General features: G+C 43.0%; 1 protein-coding gene across 1 annotated transcript in view; it reads left to right on the plus strand.

The window, feature by feature from the left end:
- Positions 1 to 12,612, plus strand: part of MAP3K15 (mitogen-activated protein kinase kinase kinase 15) — an 87,266-nt gene extending 74,654 nt beyond the window's left edge. Inside the window, exons 20-29 of the mRNA XM_055702548.1 lie at positions 2,314 to 2,497; positions 5,042 to 5,219; positions 5,913 to 6,081; positions 7,791 to 7,976; positions 8,300 to 8,405; positions 9,473 to 9,683; positions 10,531 to 10,643; positions 10,800 to 10,897; positions 11,490 to 11,566; positions 12,059 to 12,612. Coding sequence (XP_055558523.1) covers positions 2,314 to 2,497; positions 5,042 to 5,219; positions 5,913 to 6,081; positions 7,791 to 7,976; positions 8,300 to 8,405; positions 9,473 to 9,683; positions 10,531 to 10,643; positions 10,800 to 10,897; positions 11,490 to 11,566; positions 12,059 to 12,176 — 1,440 coding nt within the window. The 3' untranslated portion in view covers positions 12,177 to 12,612. The remainder of the gene's footprint in view (positions 1 to 2,313; positions 2,498 to 5,041; positions 5,220 to 5,912; positions 6,082 to 7,790; positions 7,977 to 8,299; positions 8,406 to 9,472; positions 9,684 to 10,530; positions 10,644 to 10,799; positions 10,898 to 11,489; positions 11,567 to 12,058) is intronic.
- Positions 12,613 to 12,671: the final 59 nt, after the last annotated feature.

Below are 12,671 nucleotides of genomic sequence, written 5' to 3' on the forward strand. Positions count from 1 at the left end.
TTCCAGTCCATAGAGCTGTGTTCTGAAGTTTCAGAACTGCCATTTTTTTAAAATGCATTTCTTGCCCTTCTGGATGTGGCAGAGGTTTTAGTGCTGTTATTGCAGACAGTGTTGATGTGCTACAGTCAGACAATTGGTTTTGTTTTCTGTTTCTTGGCTCTGCTCAGACCTACTTGGAACTGCCTCTTGCTGGGCACCATAAATTGCAAACCGTGATTTCTTTTTGCTGCATAATAAAAGTAACCAAGCTGGGAGCTAGGTTTGAAGCCAGGAATGACACAGGCCAACTGGGCAGGCATGTAAAAAGAACAGAAACCTGGAAAACTCAGGATATCAAACTTTTGAGGTCCCCACCTCCACACATGCACACTCTGTTGTACATAGGACACGTGAGGAGAGGGAAGGTCTGAGTCTGGCTGTGCAGTCACTGTAGAAATTGCAAATGACCAAAGAGTTGGACAAAGTAGAGGAAAGGTGCTATAAAGAACCAGGAACTGGAAATAATTCCTGACTGAGTGTATGTTGTGTGGTATTTCACCTATGGGCCTTGTATGTGCGCATCTGGTTTGGCGTGAAAGGAGTGCGAACAAATGACGTTGGATGGGTATAAGGTAAACAAACGTTGCCACAGAGTTTCCGGATGCTTGGGACAAAACTTATTCCCCTTGAGCTACAGAGATTCAGGTAAGATCAGAGACATGCATTCAAATTTCCTGGTCCTGTTTTGGACTGTCCTGGCTCTTTTTTACTGAGTAAGGGTGTATAACCTGGTAGCAGAGTGCTATCAGCTTGTGCCGCTGCCCCAGCTGGAGCTGGCTGTGTGAGCCTGTCACCAGACTGCAGAAGGAAGAGTGGGCTGACCATGGAGATGAGCATGTCAAGAGCAGTTTTCAGAGCACTGCAAGCAGGTGTCTGTCTTCTCTCTCTGCTCCAAAGCAAAAATCTTGCTGGTCTGATGTTTCAAAGTGGTGAAACTGTATACCCCATTTATAAAGCATTGTCCAATATGTGCATGCGGTTTTACAAATCAGATAAAGATGCTCCATCAGACAAGGTACATCTATAGATGTTGTATCCTGCCAACAGGACATAACATCTATTTATTTGTTTATTTATTCAGTTCATTTATTAAATAAATCAATTAAATTGTGGAGGTTAGCAAGTTGTGTATGTTTATGTTACACATAATGTCAGATATGTTACATGCAGGAAATACTGGGTTTTCAACGTGCTTAGAGTCATGGTTTGGAAGGCCTTAATACATTATTAGCATTTTATATTCTGCACTAATCATTCAACCAGAAGCAGACTGCTCAGCATTTTTGGCTTCAGCTTGCATAGAAGCTGAACCACTATTGTGAGTGCCTAATGGTGCCACAGTGTGTTAATGCAGCTGTATAATGAGATTATTGAAAAGCAGCTGGCACTTGTTTAACTGCTGGGCTATCGTCTCCCTTGGGGCCACTGTCTTTCTGCTTGTTCTCAAGAGCCTGTTTTATGTAAAGATGCTGAGACTACAAGCCATAATCTTGCCAGGTACATGCCATACAATGTACACGTGTTACACAATTTTCTCTTCAAAACATCTATGCCAGATTGGCATTAGAGAATAAGACGGCAGTGAAGGAGCTGGAAAAATCACTAAGGAGCAACCTGTAGAAGCTCATTTGTCATTACTTAAAGAGTGGGGGGTCTTGTCCAAAGATTTAACATCATGTGATTTTTTCCAGTTAAATAACGCTGAAAAGCTAGGGAGGGCATCTGGCCCGAGTGCCAGGGGTGGTGACAAGGTCTGGCAAGGTCACTGTGAGCATTAGTACAAGGAAATTTGGCAGCAGCAGGAGCAGAACAGGTGCAGGCCTCAGGCAATCAGTGCTAGAGGAGGAAGGACGTTATTCCTCTTTCTGGGCACAAATGTGCTGGAGGAGTCAGCAACTGAGAGACACAGTACTGGACAGGGGTGATGGGAAGCCTGTGCAATAGCTGGAGGGATTTGTGGCTGGTGGGAGAAGCAGCATTTAAGCACGTCGTGTGGATAATGTCCACATCCCAAGATTGCCTGAAGGCAGATGGTTGGATACATCCATACATTGACATTTTGTGTAATACCATATGGATATTCATACCATGTTTGCAATGAAGTAGAACAGGATTAGAACCTTGTTGTCACTTCACTGCTTTGTGTGGGTATCTGGATCACCCCTTTTTCCATGAGACCCAGAGCAGATGTGAGAGGTCATACTAAAAGCTTTGGCCCATGGTCTCCTTGCAGTTGTTTAGTAAAAATAATTCGTATTTGTGTTTTACTTGCAGGTTGGGATGTTTAAAATTCATCCTGAAATTCCAGAATCGGTGTCTGCTGAAACAAAGTCCTTTATTTTGCTGTGTTTTGAACCTGATCCTAGTAAACGTGTTACAGCATCTGATTTGCTCAGAGATTCTTTCCTGAAACAAGTAAACAAGGGCAAGAAAAGCAGAATTGCCTTCAGGCCTTCAGGTAAGGAATTACCAGCCAAATCCAAGTCAACATCATCATTAAGTGTTATATAAAAGACTGGAATCATTAAGCACTCTCTTTTACAAAGGACATTTCATGTGCCAGGAAAGCAGCAGGAACTCCACTGTTAACAGTGCATGTGATTTGTGATTAGACATATTTAAATCTAACAATTCCCACAAAATATGGTGGCTTGCTTATTTTGCATTTGCTTGCTAAAACCTCCCAACCCCATTTTTCCTCTCCCCAGAAATAAATGCCTTATTTATAGTAAATTAAACTTAGGAAAATGGCATTTGGTGAAGACTTTCCAAAGGAATTTTACATTTTAGATTCACAATTATATATACTTCCAAGATCTGAGTTTTGTAGAGTAGGTGCTTGTTAGGTGTCTGTTAGGTGTTCGGGTCTACATGGGTCAGCGTTTTCAAACTTGATACGGAACTTGGAAATTTGGCACGTAGTTGCTGAAGTAGCTGTTTAGTGGGTTTTTTACCCTGACTAGCATGTTCCTCCTGTCTGCTCCCCCCCCCAATATGTCAGCCACTTTCTCAGTGGTAAGATAATAAACTTTAATATAGACTTGCCAAATAAATTGTTAGTGTTTGAAGGAACTGTCCATCAAAAAGAGGCAAAAACATTGGCCTTGCTGCTGCTTTCCCCTGTCTGCACGCACACATGCACACACAAAGAGGAATTGCTTCCCTCTTTGAGCTTTTTTCCCCTCAGCAAGGAGCATTTGAAAGAACAGAATTCTAAGGGGAAAACTAGAAAGGGATTTATAACATCTAGCTGAATTGGTTTCAGCAATGAAATGGGCACCTCTTGTCCTGAGGGGCATTGAGAACTGCGATCCCTGCGGTTACATGGGGCAACGGGAAAGCTCACACTGCTCGGCCAGGGCGGTGGCAGCCAGGAGCTATTGGCAGGCTGTAGCCTTCTGCCCCACTGCAATAAAGTTTTCTTGTGGCCTTTTCAGCCCTTGCCTGAGGGCATTTTCTAGAAAAAACTGCATGGCATTAGAAAAGGTGGAGCTTGCCTTGTTAGCTGCCCTGGGAGCAACAGGCTCTTGGTCAAATACCTGGGGAGGTGCAGCTGTCTTCTGCACCCCCTGCCTGCTCCTGCGTTCCCCCTTTCTTCTCTTCTCCTGCTGATTGATGAGGTTATAGAGCTCCTTCAGATGCCCTGAGGGTCTGGTGCTGCAGGGTTAAGCACTGAGCTGCAGCAAGAAGCAAGTTCAGTGCCGGCCATGGACACAAGCAGAACGGACAAAGGCTGTGAAACCTGTTTATGGGGTGAGGGGAGGGAAAGGCAACGTGGCTGCAGCGGGATCTGCACTTCACTGTGCCAGAGCTGGGGAAAGGTGTGCTGGCTCCGGCAGCCACCGCCAAGGGCAGTTTGGGGGTGTAAGGCAGGTCCTGGCCCAGCAGCGGCCACAATCTCAGCTACAGCTGTTCACTCTGTCTCCTCCCTATACTGTTTCCCTCACCACCAGTTTCCTCAGCTTTGTCCCCATCTTTTCCATCCTGTCTCTATCCCTTTTTTCTTTCCAGTAATAAAGGCAGCCCCGAGCAAATCTCAGCCCTTACTCTCGGGACAGCAGCTTTCAATTTTCTGTACTGCTGAGATGCCTCGAACCTGTTCCCACAAGGTGACATAAATTGTTTAATTTCCGTGACTGTTTAACCTCAGCCATTTGAACATCAGTGGTGTACCATGGAGTACGTCAGAGCTGTCTGAACGACTTTTAACTTCTAGCTCTCTTCCTTCCCCACCTCCACATAATCTGTAGTGACAAGCATCAAAACCTTTTGTGATATTTTAGCTCCATAGTTGTGTTGCGTTCTGAGTTGGCGGAACTTCTTTCTTACCTTTCCTATCACAGAGCTGCAAACTGGCAATCAGGATTATAGCAAGCTCTCAGTATCTGTTATTTTTTTTATTTCTTCTTACTTTCAAGATGAATTGGAAAGGGGCAAGAGATGTCCTTCAGGCTAGTGCTGAGAGAAAGTCCTTACTGAGGGCGAGGGAACATGTGAGGGAGGCAGATGCCTCTGGTGTCCTAGAGGGAGCTGATATACGTCCATTAACAGAGGCAGACAGAGGTGTGGAGGGTGGGGAGCAGAGCGCTCTCTGCTTAGAGATATGGCTGTGGTGGAGCAGCTGGTGGAAACCTGCTGGTTTGGTTCAGGCTCTTTAAACAGCTGTATATCCCGTTGTACCACTTTGTGAGACTGGCACCAAAGGTGAAAGTGTGTATGTATAAGTGTGCGTGCGTGCAAGAGAGGATAACAAAATGGCATTTCATATGAGCATAGCTGCTTTGCTGTCTTTGGGTTCAGCAGTTAGCTCGTTCACACATTTTATTGCTTATGCATACAATGATTTTGAGTTGTGTTGCTGCATTCTATCAACAAGGTTACCTCTCCTTCAGCAGTTTTGCAAAATGATGTCTTGATATCACTGAAGATGATCATGGCTGTTTTAAGCACATTGCCCTATTCTGCCTTGTTCTGTTACATGTTTTACAATGTCTGTTCATAGATTATAATCGTAATATATCCCTCCCACTGCCAATCCATGGAGAACAGGCTGGCAGTAGCAGCAGTGAGCATGGCTCTGTTTCACCAGACTCTGATGTACAGCATGACATGTTTTTCGAAAGACCAAAGAGATCCACTTCAGAGATTCAGGCAAAGCATCCCATTTCCCATTTGCTAAGGTAAAGTATTTGCTTGTCACTCGACACCCATGAGGGATTATGTGGATTTAACTCATTTTTTTTTTTATCTGAGGGCAATAAAGCAGGTGTATTAAACAGCAAGCGAGTTGCATAGCAAACTTACCAGTTAATTTAAATATAGTCTATATTTAATTAATGAACAATGATTTTTATCCTTAAGAGTTCCATGTATTTATACACTTCCCCCCCACTCCCAGTGACTGTCAGTTGTCTTATTGACTGAGTGGATATGGATTCAGGAGTTAGCTGAAGAGCTGACCCTTCTGTGTACTCATGAAAAAATGTGGGAAAGGGGCAGCAGAAAGAGTTTTGCTGCTCCGAGAGCACAAAGCGATACTTTAAAATTAGTATGTTACAGTATGGGGCCAGAAAAAATGAATAGTTATCTCAGTCCAGGGTTTTCGGCTTTCCTCCCCCAAACTGAACTAGTGCTGTGTGACATTAATGCAGGATGAATTCAGCCTTGCGCTTTCGGCTTCAGTGAGGCTTAATGCCAGCTGAGTATCTGAGCCATCTTCTGCCTCAGAACGAGTGTTTAACAGTCTGATCAGTCCGCTGCTGTAATTTAAGTTGCTTTTTAACCTCCAAACTGTCCCTGCTCGCTTCTGACAGTACTACGGTGTTGCTAATACTGAGGTCTCTCTTGTGCATGTGGCCTGGTTGCTGACACAGCGTGCCTGATGAGGCCTCAGAGGACAGGAGTGCTTCTCCTTCCATTGAGGATAAAGATTCTGGTCTGTTTCTGCTGCGGAAGGACAGTGAACGCCGAGCAATCCTATATAAAATCCTTAAGGAAGAACAGAATAAAGTTGTTTCCAATTTGCAGGACTGTATCACACAGGTAATTTCACTTCAGCTCTCCTTTTCCTATGTCAAAAGGAAAATTACAAGCCAGGTAGTAGTATTCCTTTTCCGAAAACTAATAAACAAAGGTGCTTGGATTGTTCCTTCTGAGTATCTTTAATCTTTGAGACCTGTAACTGTGTGAATCATTTACTATTACCTGAATGGGTAGCAAATCCCACCATTTGACTGCTGCTGGACTCTTGGTCTTTTCAGAGGTTGTAGAGCTGAGTAGCCTGGGGGTAGGGTCGTTTTGACGTTATGTTTTGTTTTAGCTTTTAAGGATGTGGAAATGGAACACCCGGTAGTAACAGGAATGATTTGCTATAAGGATAGAGAACTAATTAACAATTTTTAATTCAAAGCATATGTAAACTAGATGCCAAGAACACAGTATATGAAACTTAAAAAAAAGCTAAGGTAGATTTTGTGTACAGGGAAGAACTGAGTGGGAACGATTAGTGACTGTAAAGAGGAGCAAGAAAAATCGTATGTTCAGTTAACCCATAGCCAGGCAATGCCACACACCAGCAACAGAGTTGATTGCTCAGCCTTTCCTTCTTGACATCTGCTTTTAATGCGCCACTGATGCTATCTATCCTTACCAAAGCTATAGTTTTTCACCTGGACTGTATCCACATAAAGGGGAGCCTGCTGACCCCTCTGGTGGTATCCCTGGCCCGCCGTGGGTCTCGGCACAAAGGCACGTGCAGCAGCTCCAGCCGAGCCTGGCGTGGGGGCAGCCAGCTCCACACGGCACAGGGATCTGCTTCTCCCCACGGCTCGCTTCCCCTGCAAACTGCCTCGCGGTGCAGGTCAGCTTGCCCCACACCTGGGGGGCTCCTGTAGAGCTTTACAGACCCAGAGAAAGGCCCACAAACTCAGTCTGGGGGAGCAGCTGGAGTAGATTTCTGCTCTGAGCTTAAACTGCAAAATACTTTATAGTCTCACAGGGGACTAAAATTTATATGTGAGATCTTAGGAATAACCAGGGCTTTAAACATTTTCCAGCATAAAGGGTCGTTTAGTAACAGCAAGTTCATATCTCAGTCTCCAGCTGTTTTCCAGCACTGCTAGAATTATCTCTTTTTCATAATTTATGTAATACTTCTCCCTTCCTTTACCTTTTAACTACAGAGGTGATTGTTCTTGCAGGCACTTGGATGGCTTTAACTGCAGGGGGTTATGGACTGCAAATCATAGGATGAACGCTTGAGTCCTGTCATTGTGTAATCTTAGACCTTTTTCTAACTTACAATAAATCCATATATAAACATATATTTTTTTGCCTAAGGAAATAAAATGTCTGCATAATTGGATACAAGTCCAGATTCAGCTTACTGAAAGGATAGCATCCAAAAAAATTGGGTTGCTTGTTGACTCACTCTTCATGGAGGAGAGCTGCCCTCTGCAGTACATTGCAGAAATGTATAGATAATTTTCTGGAACCTCTTCCCTTTGTGACAGCCACAGGAGCAGTAGACTTAATTTATTTTTTTGGAAATAGGAATTACTATTAAAAAAACTCTTCATTAGAAAAAGGTAGAAAATAAAGGCTTTGCAGAAACAAAAGTCCTGTGATTTCTGTGCATCAGTGTGAAATATACACAGACAAAGCTACAAATCCTAACCCTAAAAATACTACTGCTACTGATTAGATGTTTAATGATTCTGGGATTTACTTGATATACATTATCTTTTCTCCAGAGCTCTGAAGAACTGCAGCTTTCAGTGGCGCACATCAAGCAAATTATTGGGATTTTGAGGGACTTCATACACTCTCCTGAGCAGAGAGTGATGGCTTCTACCATATCCAAGTTGAAAATGGATTTGGACTTTGACAGCACTTCCATCAATCAGATTCATCTGGTGCTGTTTGGATTTCAGGATGCAGTGAGTTCCTTGCCTAGTGCAGGGGGAGAGGAATTCTTCCTGGACAGAGCTCGCCCCAGGGGTTTGCAGCTTCTCCCCTCTTCCTCACTCCTCTTCTTCCTGGTACTGTAGAGGGGCTTGAATGTCACTGTCTGGGTGCAGTTTGAAAGCTCTAGCCTAAAACTGTCAAATCTGTTTAGACTTTCAAAGGTGGGAGGGTTTCAGTGACTCAAGCAGTTGTTAATTTATAAAACTTCATCTGACTATTGGAGAACAAGATCCTCTTTTCTAAGGTGTAAACAAATGTTGCTTGCTGCTACTTTTACTTGCTTATTTATTTATAGGTGAACAAAGTGTTAAGAAATCACTTAATAAGGCCCCACTGGATGTTTGCAATGGATAACATAATTCGCCGCGCAGTCCAAGCAGCAGTCACTATCCTTATTCCAGGTAAATCAAAGCAGCTGCAAATAATTAAAAAAAAAAAAAAAAAGAAAGAAAAAGGCTGCTGTTTGCATATCAAAGAGTTATAGCAAAAGGAAGAGTTTAGATGTTTAATCTGTTAGCATGCCATTAACCGCATCCCATGTGGCACTACATCAAAGGCACAGGGTCAGAATGTGGTACAGAAAGAAGTGTTGAGCTGGAGGATTACTGCTGTACTTGCAGTACAAAAGCACGTAATGAGGAGATAACCAGTGGTTCTGCACCACCCCTGTGGTCCAACCATGACAAAAGAAAAGGCAAATTAAATTCAGTCCAAGCCGGACCTTTTCTAGTAAGAAAGAAAATGACTCTGTACAACATTTTAATGACATCTAAGGTGGGTAACACTGCACAGGTCTGGTCGTGTCCTGAAAAATAATTAGAGCTGTGGAACAGATGCAGAGAAGGGAGTGCATTAATACAAGTAGGAGTATGATTTTGGCCTACAGATGGGTAGTAGGAAAAATCACCACCACTGAAGAGGAAGAGGATAAATAACTAAAAACTGTCTAGAAATAAGTCTAAATTGGAGACTTGCAAGTAGATTTGTAACTCTTTGAAATGCTGAGCACCCCTTCTACTATGAGAATGTTCTGCAAGCACTTAGTGATGGTGAGCCCTTTCAGTCCAAAGTTGCTATGGCTTTTAAGCCAAATCAGCCAAATTTCTTAGGACTTTCTTTGTAGGAGGAAAAAAATGGCAGCTACTCTTGGTGGAAAGGGTGACCACTTGCAGCAAGTTCTGAGAGAACTGGGGTTAGAAATGTTACATGGAGAAGAGGAAGGCTTTGTAAACTCTTTGTTCTAGGGCATTAGGGGAAAAGAGGTTTTTTTTTTAAAAAAAAAAACCACACCCAAGGGTTTCAAGGGTTTCTCATTAATACATTTTATCGTCATCTTATTAATTTAATCACAAATGTGTTTGTCCCCTCTACAGCTGTCATCTACAGCTACCTACCTCTACTGGTATACTGCAGCTGAACTGACTTGTCCAAAAAAAATTCTTGTTCTTACACTGTTTCCTTTTACCAGAGCTTCGGGCTCACTTTGAGCCAGCATCAGAAACCGAAGGTGGGGACAAGGACGGTGATGAAGTGGAGGACAGTTTCCAGCCCACTGAACAAAAGGGGGCTGAGGATCCTGCTGTCACATCAGGAGTCAGCACCCTTAGTTCTGTGGTGTCACATGAGACACCGCAGCAGCTTAGCCTGGAGTTGGGCAGACTTAAACAAGAGAACTTAAGGTAACCTTCCCATAGACTGTGGATCTTTCAGGCAGTCTTTGAAAAGCACTCAGACATTGCTTTCTACAGTGACACATACACACATAACATGAATAATGCTCACCTACTATGATTGCCTTGTGATAAAGCAGACCTTCCAGGAACACAAATGGATTCAGAAGACACAGGCAGCACTGGAATGACAACTCAATACAACTCTCATTTCTGTGTAATTAATTTTTTAGTTGCAGAATGTCATGTTGAATTTCTACTGTTAAGTAATTAGGGTAGTGCAACTGTGTCAGTTTCCCTCCTACTTCCATGGCTCCCTAGATGCCACCTGACACAGTGGCAGTGCCCTCAAAGCTGCTCCTGCAAGGAAAGACACGAGCAGCTCTCTCCTAGCCCACGGCCAGGCTGCTCACAAGCAGAGCTCAGCAGAGCTCTTCTCCTGTTTCTCATGGGTTACATTTACAGGCTGCTGCCAGTGCATTAACAGCTGAGGGTCCCATCCTTCTTTATGGATGTGATGTAAATCTTGTGATCAGAAAGTCCCTGGTAAAACATCAGTGTTACACTATTCAGCAGTAACTTACAGTACAAAAGCAGCAACTCTGCCCAGGGAGGCTGAAAAACAATAGGAACCAAGTTTACAAGCTATTTACTAAATTCTGCAAAGATGAAGGCCTTGAAGCGTCACCACTAAGTGACTCCCAGACAACCAAAACGTTGTAAGCCATATATTATGTTATTTAAGACAGCACCTCTCAAGTGTCTCTGTCCTTCAGTAGTAATTAGAAATGATATTATTTTTTACCTAGGCTTACTCTCAGTATGGTTGTTTTTGATCTCCCTCATGTGCTAACAGGCTTTTGGAAAACCTTGTTCAGAAGGAGAGAGAGTATCAGGCCCTCTTACGACAATCTCTGGAGCAAAAAACTCAGGAATTACACTTGCTTCGATTAAAACTTAAACCCGAAGGTACGAGAAGATACTGTATAACAGTTGCACACAAATGTATGGGGTCATGTGTTTAAAGGATAAAAGACCATCTATTTTAACTTCAGTAGTCTGAAAACCATCACTTTTGCCCTAGTTATGAGGTGTATTAACCTATACGTTTGTTTTCTGTTAAAGACTCCCAATGTTCTGCAGCAGCTTTTAGAGAGAATGCAGATCCTGAGCTCATGAATTGGCTGAAACAACAAGGAGCAGACTTGGATGCCATTAAGAGGGTAAAAAAAAAAAAAACGACCAAAAAAATCACCTTTTGAAAAAAAAGGTTATTGTACTAGTAAGTACTGGAGCGCTGTGTTCAGCTCTCAGGGCCCCAGCATAAGAAGGACATGGGCCTGTTGGAGTAAGTCCAGAGGAGGGCCAGGAAGACAAGAGGGCTGGAGCCCCTCTCCTGTGAAGACAGAGAAGAGAAGGCTCTGGGGACACCTTATAGCAGCCTTCCAGGATCTAAAGGGGGCCTACAAAAAAGCTGGAGGGTGTCTTTTTACAGGGCCAGGTAATGGTAGGACAAGGGTTTCAAACTGAAAGAGGGTAGATTTGATATAAAGGAAGAAATTCTTTACTGGGGGGGTGGTGAGGCACTGGAACAGTTGCCCAGAGAAGCTGTGGATGCCCCAGCCCTGGAAGCGTTCAAGGCCAGGCTGGACGGGGCTTGGAGCAACCTGGTCTAGTGGAAGGTGTCCCTGCCCAGGGCAGGGGCGTTGGAACTGGATGGTCCTTAAGGTCCCTTCCAACCCAAACCATTCCATGAAAAGTAGCAGTTTGGTTTCAAAGAAGACATATTAATTCAGGAACAAATTTGCCTTTTAGTTTGCCGAAGAAGATTACACACTAAGTGCTGTCCTTAATGATATCACTAAAGATGATCTGCGGTATCTTCAACTGCGGTAAGAAAGTACTTCAGTTCATTGTTAATTGAAGTAGTTTGTAAAAAAACTTTTTTTGAAGTTAGGTTATTCAGATAGGTCAGCGATTAGTTCAGTGGCCACTGCTGTGAAATTCATCTCTGATTTGCTGTTAAAGTTTTTCATGTCTTCACTGCTGCAGCGTTAACAACTGCACCCAGGGTGCTTCAAGCCATCTAAGTCTTGGTATTTATCAAGGTTGGGAGCTATTTCTGCACCCTTCAGAATGATGTAATCGTATGGAAAATAAGTGAGTTCTTCATGCCTGTCTTTCCTCCCCATTGATTCAAGTCCTTTCATCATCATTCTGTTAACTCCTGGCTGACCTGAAAGAAGTTTTAGCTATAAAAGACATGCAGTTTTTTTCTGTGTGCTGTGATAACTGCTATGACCTAGGGCTTTACTTCTTGCTCACTTTAAAGTAAGGGAGATGAGGGAGTTTTCCCTAACTGTTCTTCATTCTTCTTCATACAGGGGTGGTCTTCTCTGCAGAATTTGGAATGCAATATTAAGCCACCGGCAAACATCTGGTAAGACCTCAGTGGAGAAGGTTAATGCTTCAGAAGAACCTGAAGTGGGAATAAGCAAATGACAGACACATTCCTAACACTTAAATTATTAGATGTATGTACAGCTGCCTTGCAGGTTTTGCACAATTATGTAGCTTGTTTGACCATCAGTGTAATATACAGTGAATAGTAACAGCTGTTAAAAGTCTGTGTCAATGCACTGGAATTATTTATGACAGAGTAGTATAGAACTCAGATGCCCATCAATGTAATATAAAATATTAGCTGAGAAAAAAATCCTTTTTAGTGGAACAGGTACCACACACCTGAAATGGCTGTGAAAACTGTGAACTTAAAATGCGTTACAGTTCTGCTGGCTGAGGGTTTGAGCAGGGAGGCGGTGTGCTAGAGCATATGTCACTTCTTCGTAGATGAACGTATACACCTTTTTGCATTAAAGCTACTCTCACTGATGTTCTTATTTAGTAACTTTTCAGCAGCAAAGCCATAGCAGTTAAACATTTTTGGTGGGTTTTTTTTTTTTTACAGAAGTGGTTCATCAAGAAACAAAGCAAACA

Source organism: Falco cherrug, chromosome 2, assembly GCF_023634085.1.
Source record: "Falco cherrug isolate bFalChe1 chromosome 2, bFalChe1.pri, whole genome shotgun sequence".
Taxonomy (NCBI): Eukaryota; Metazoa; Chordata; class Aves; order Falconiformes; family Falconidae; genus Falco; species Falco cherrug.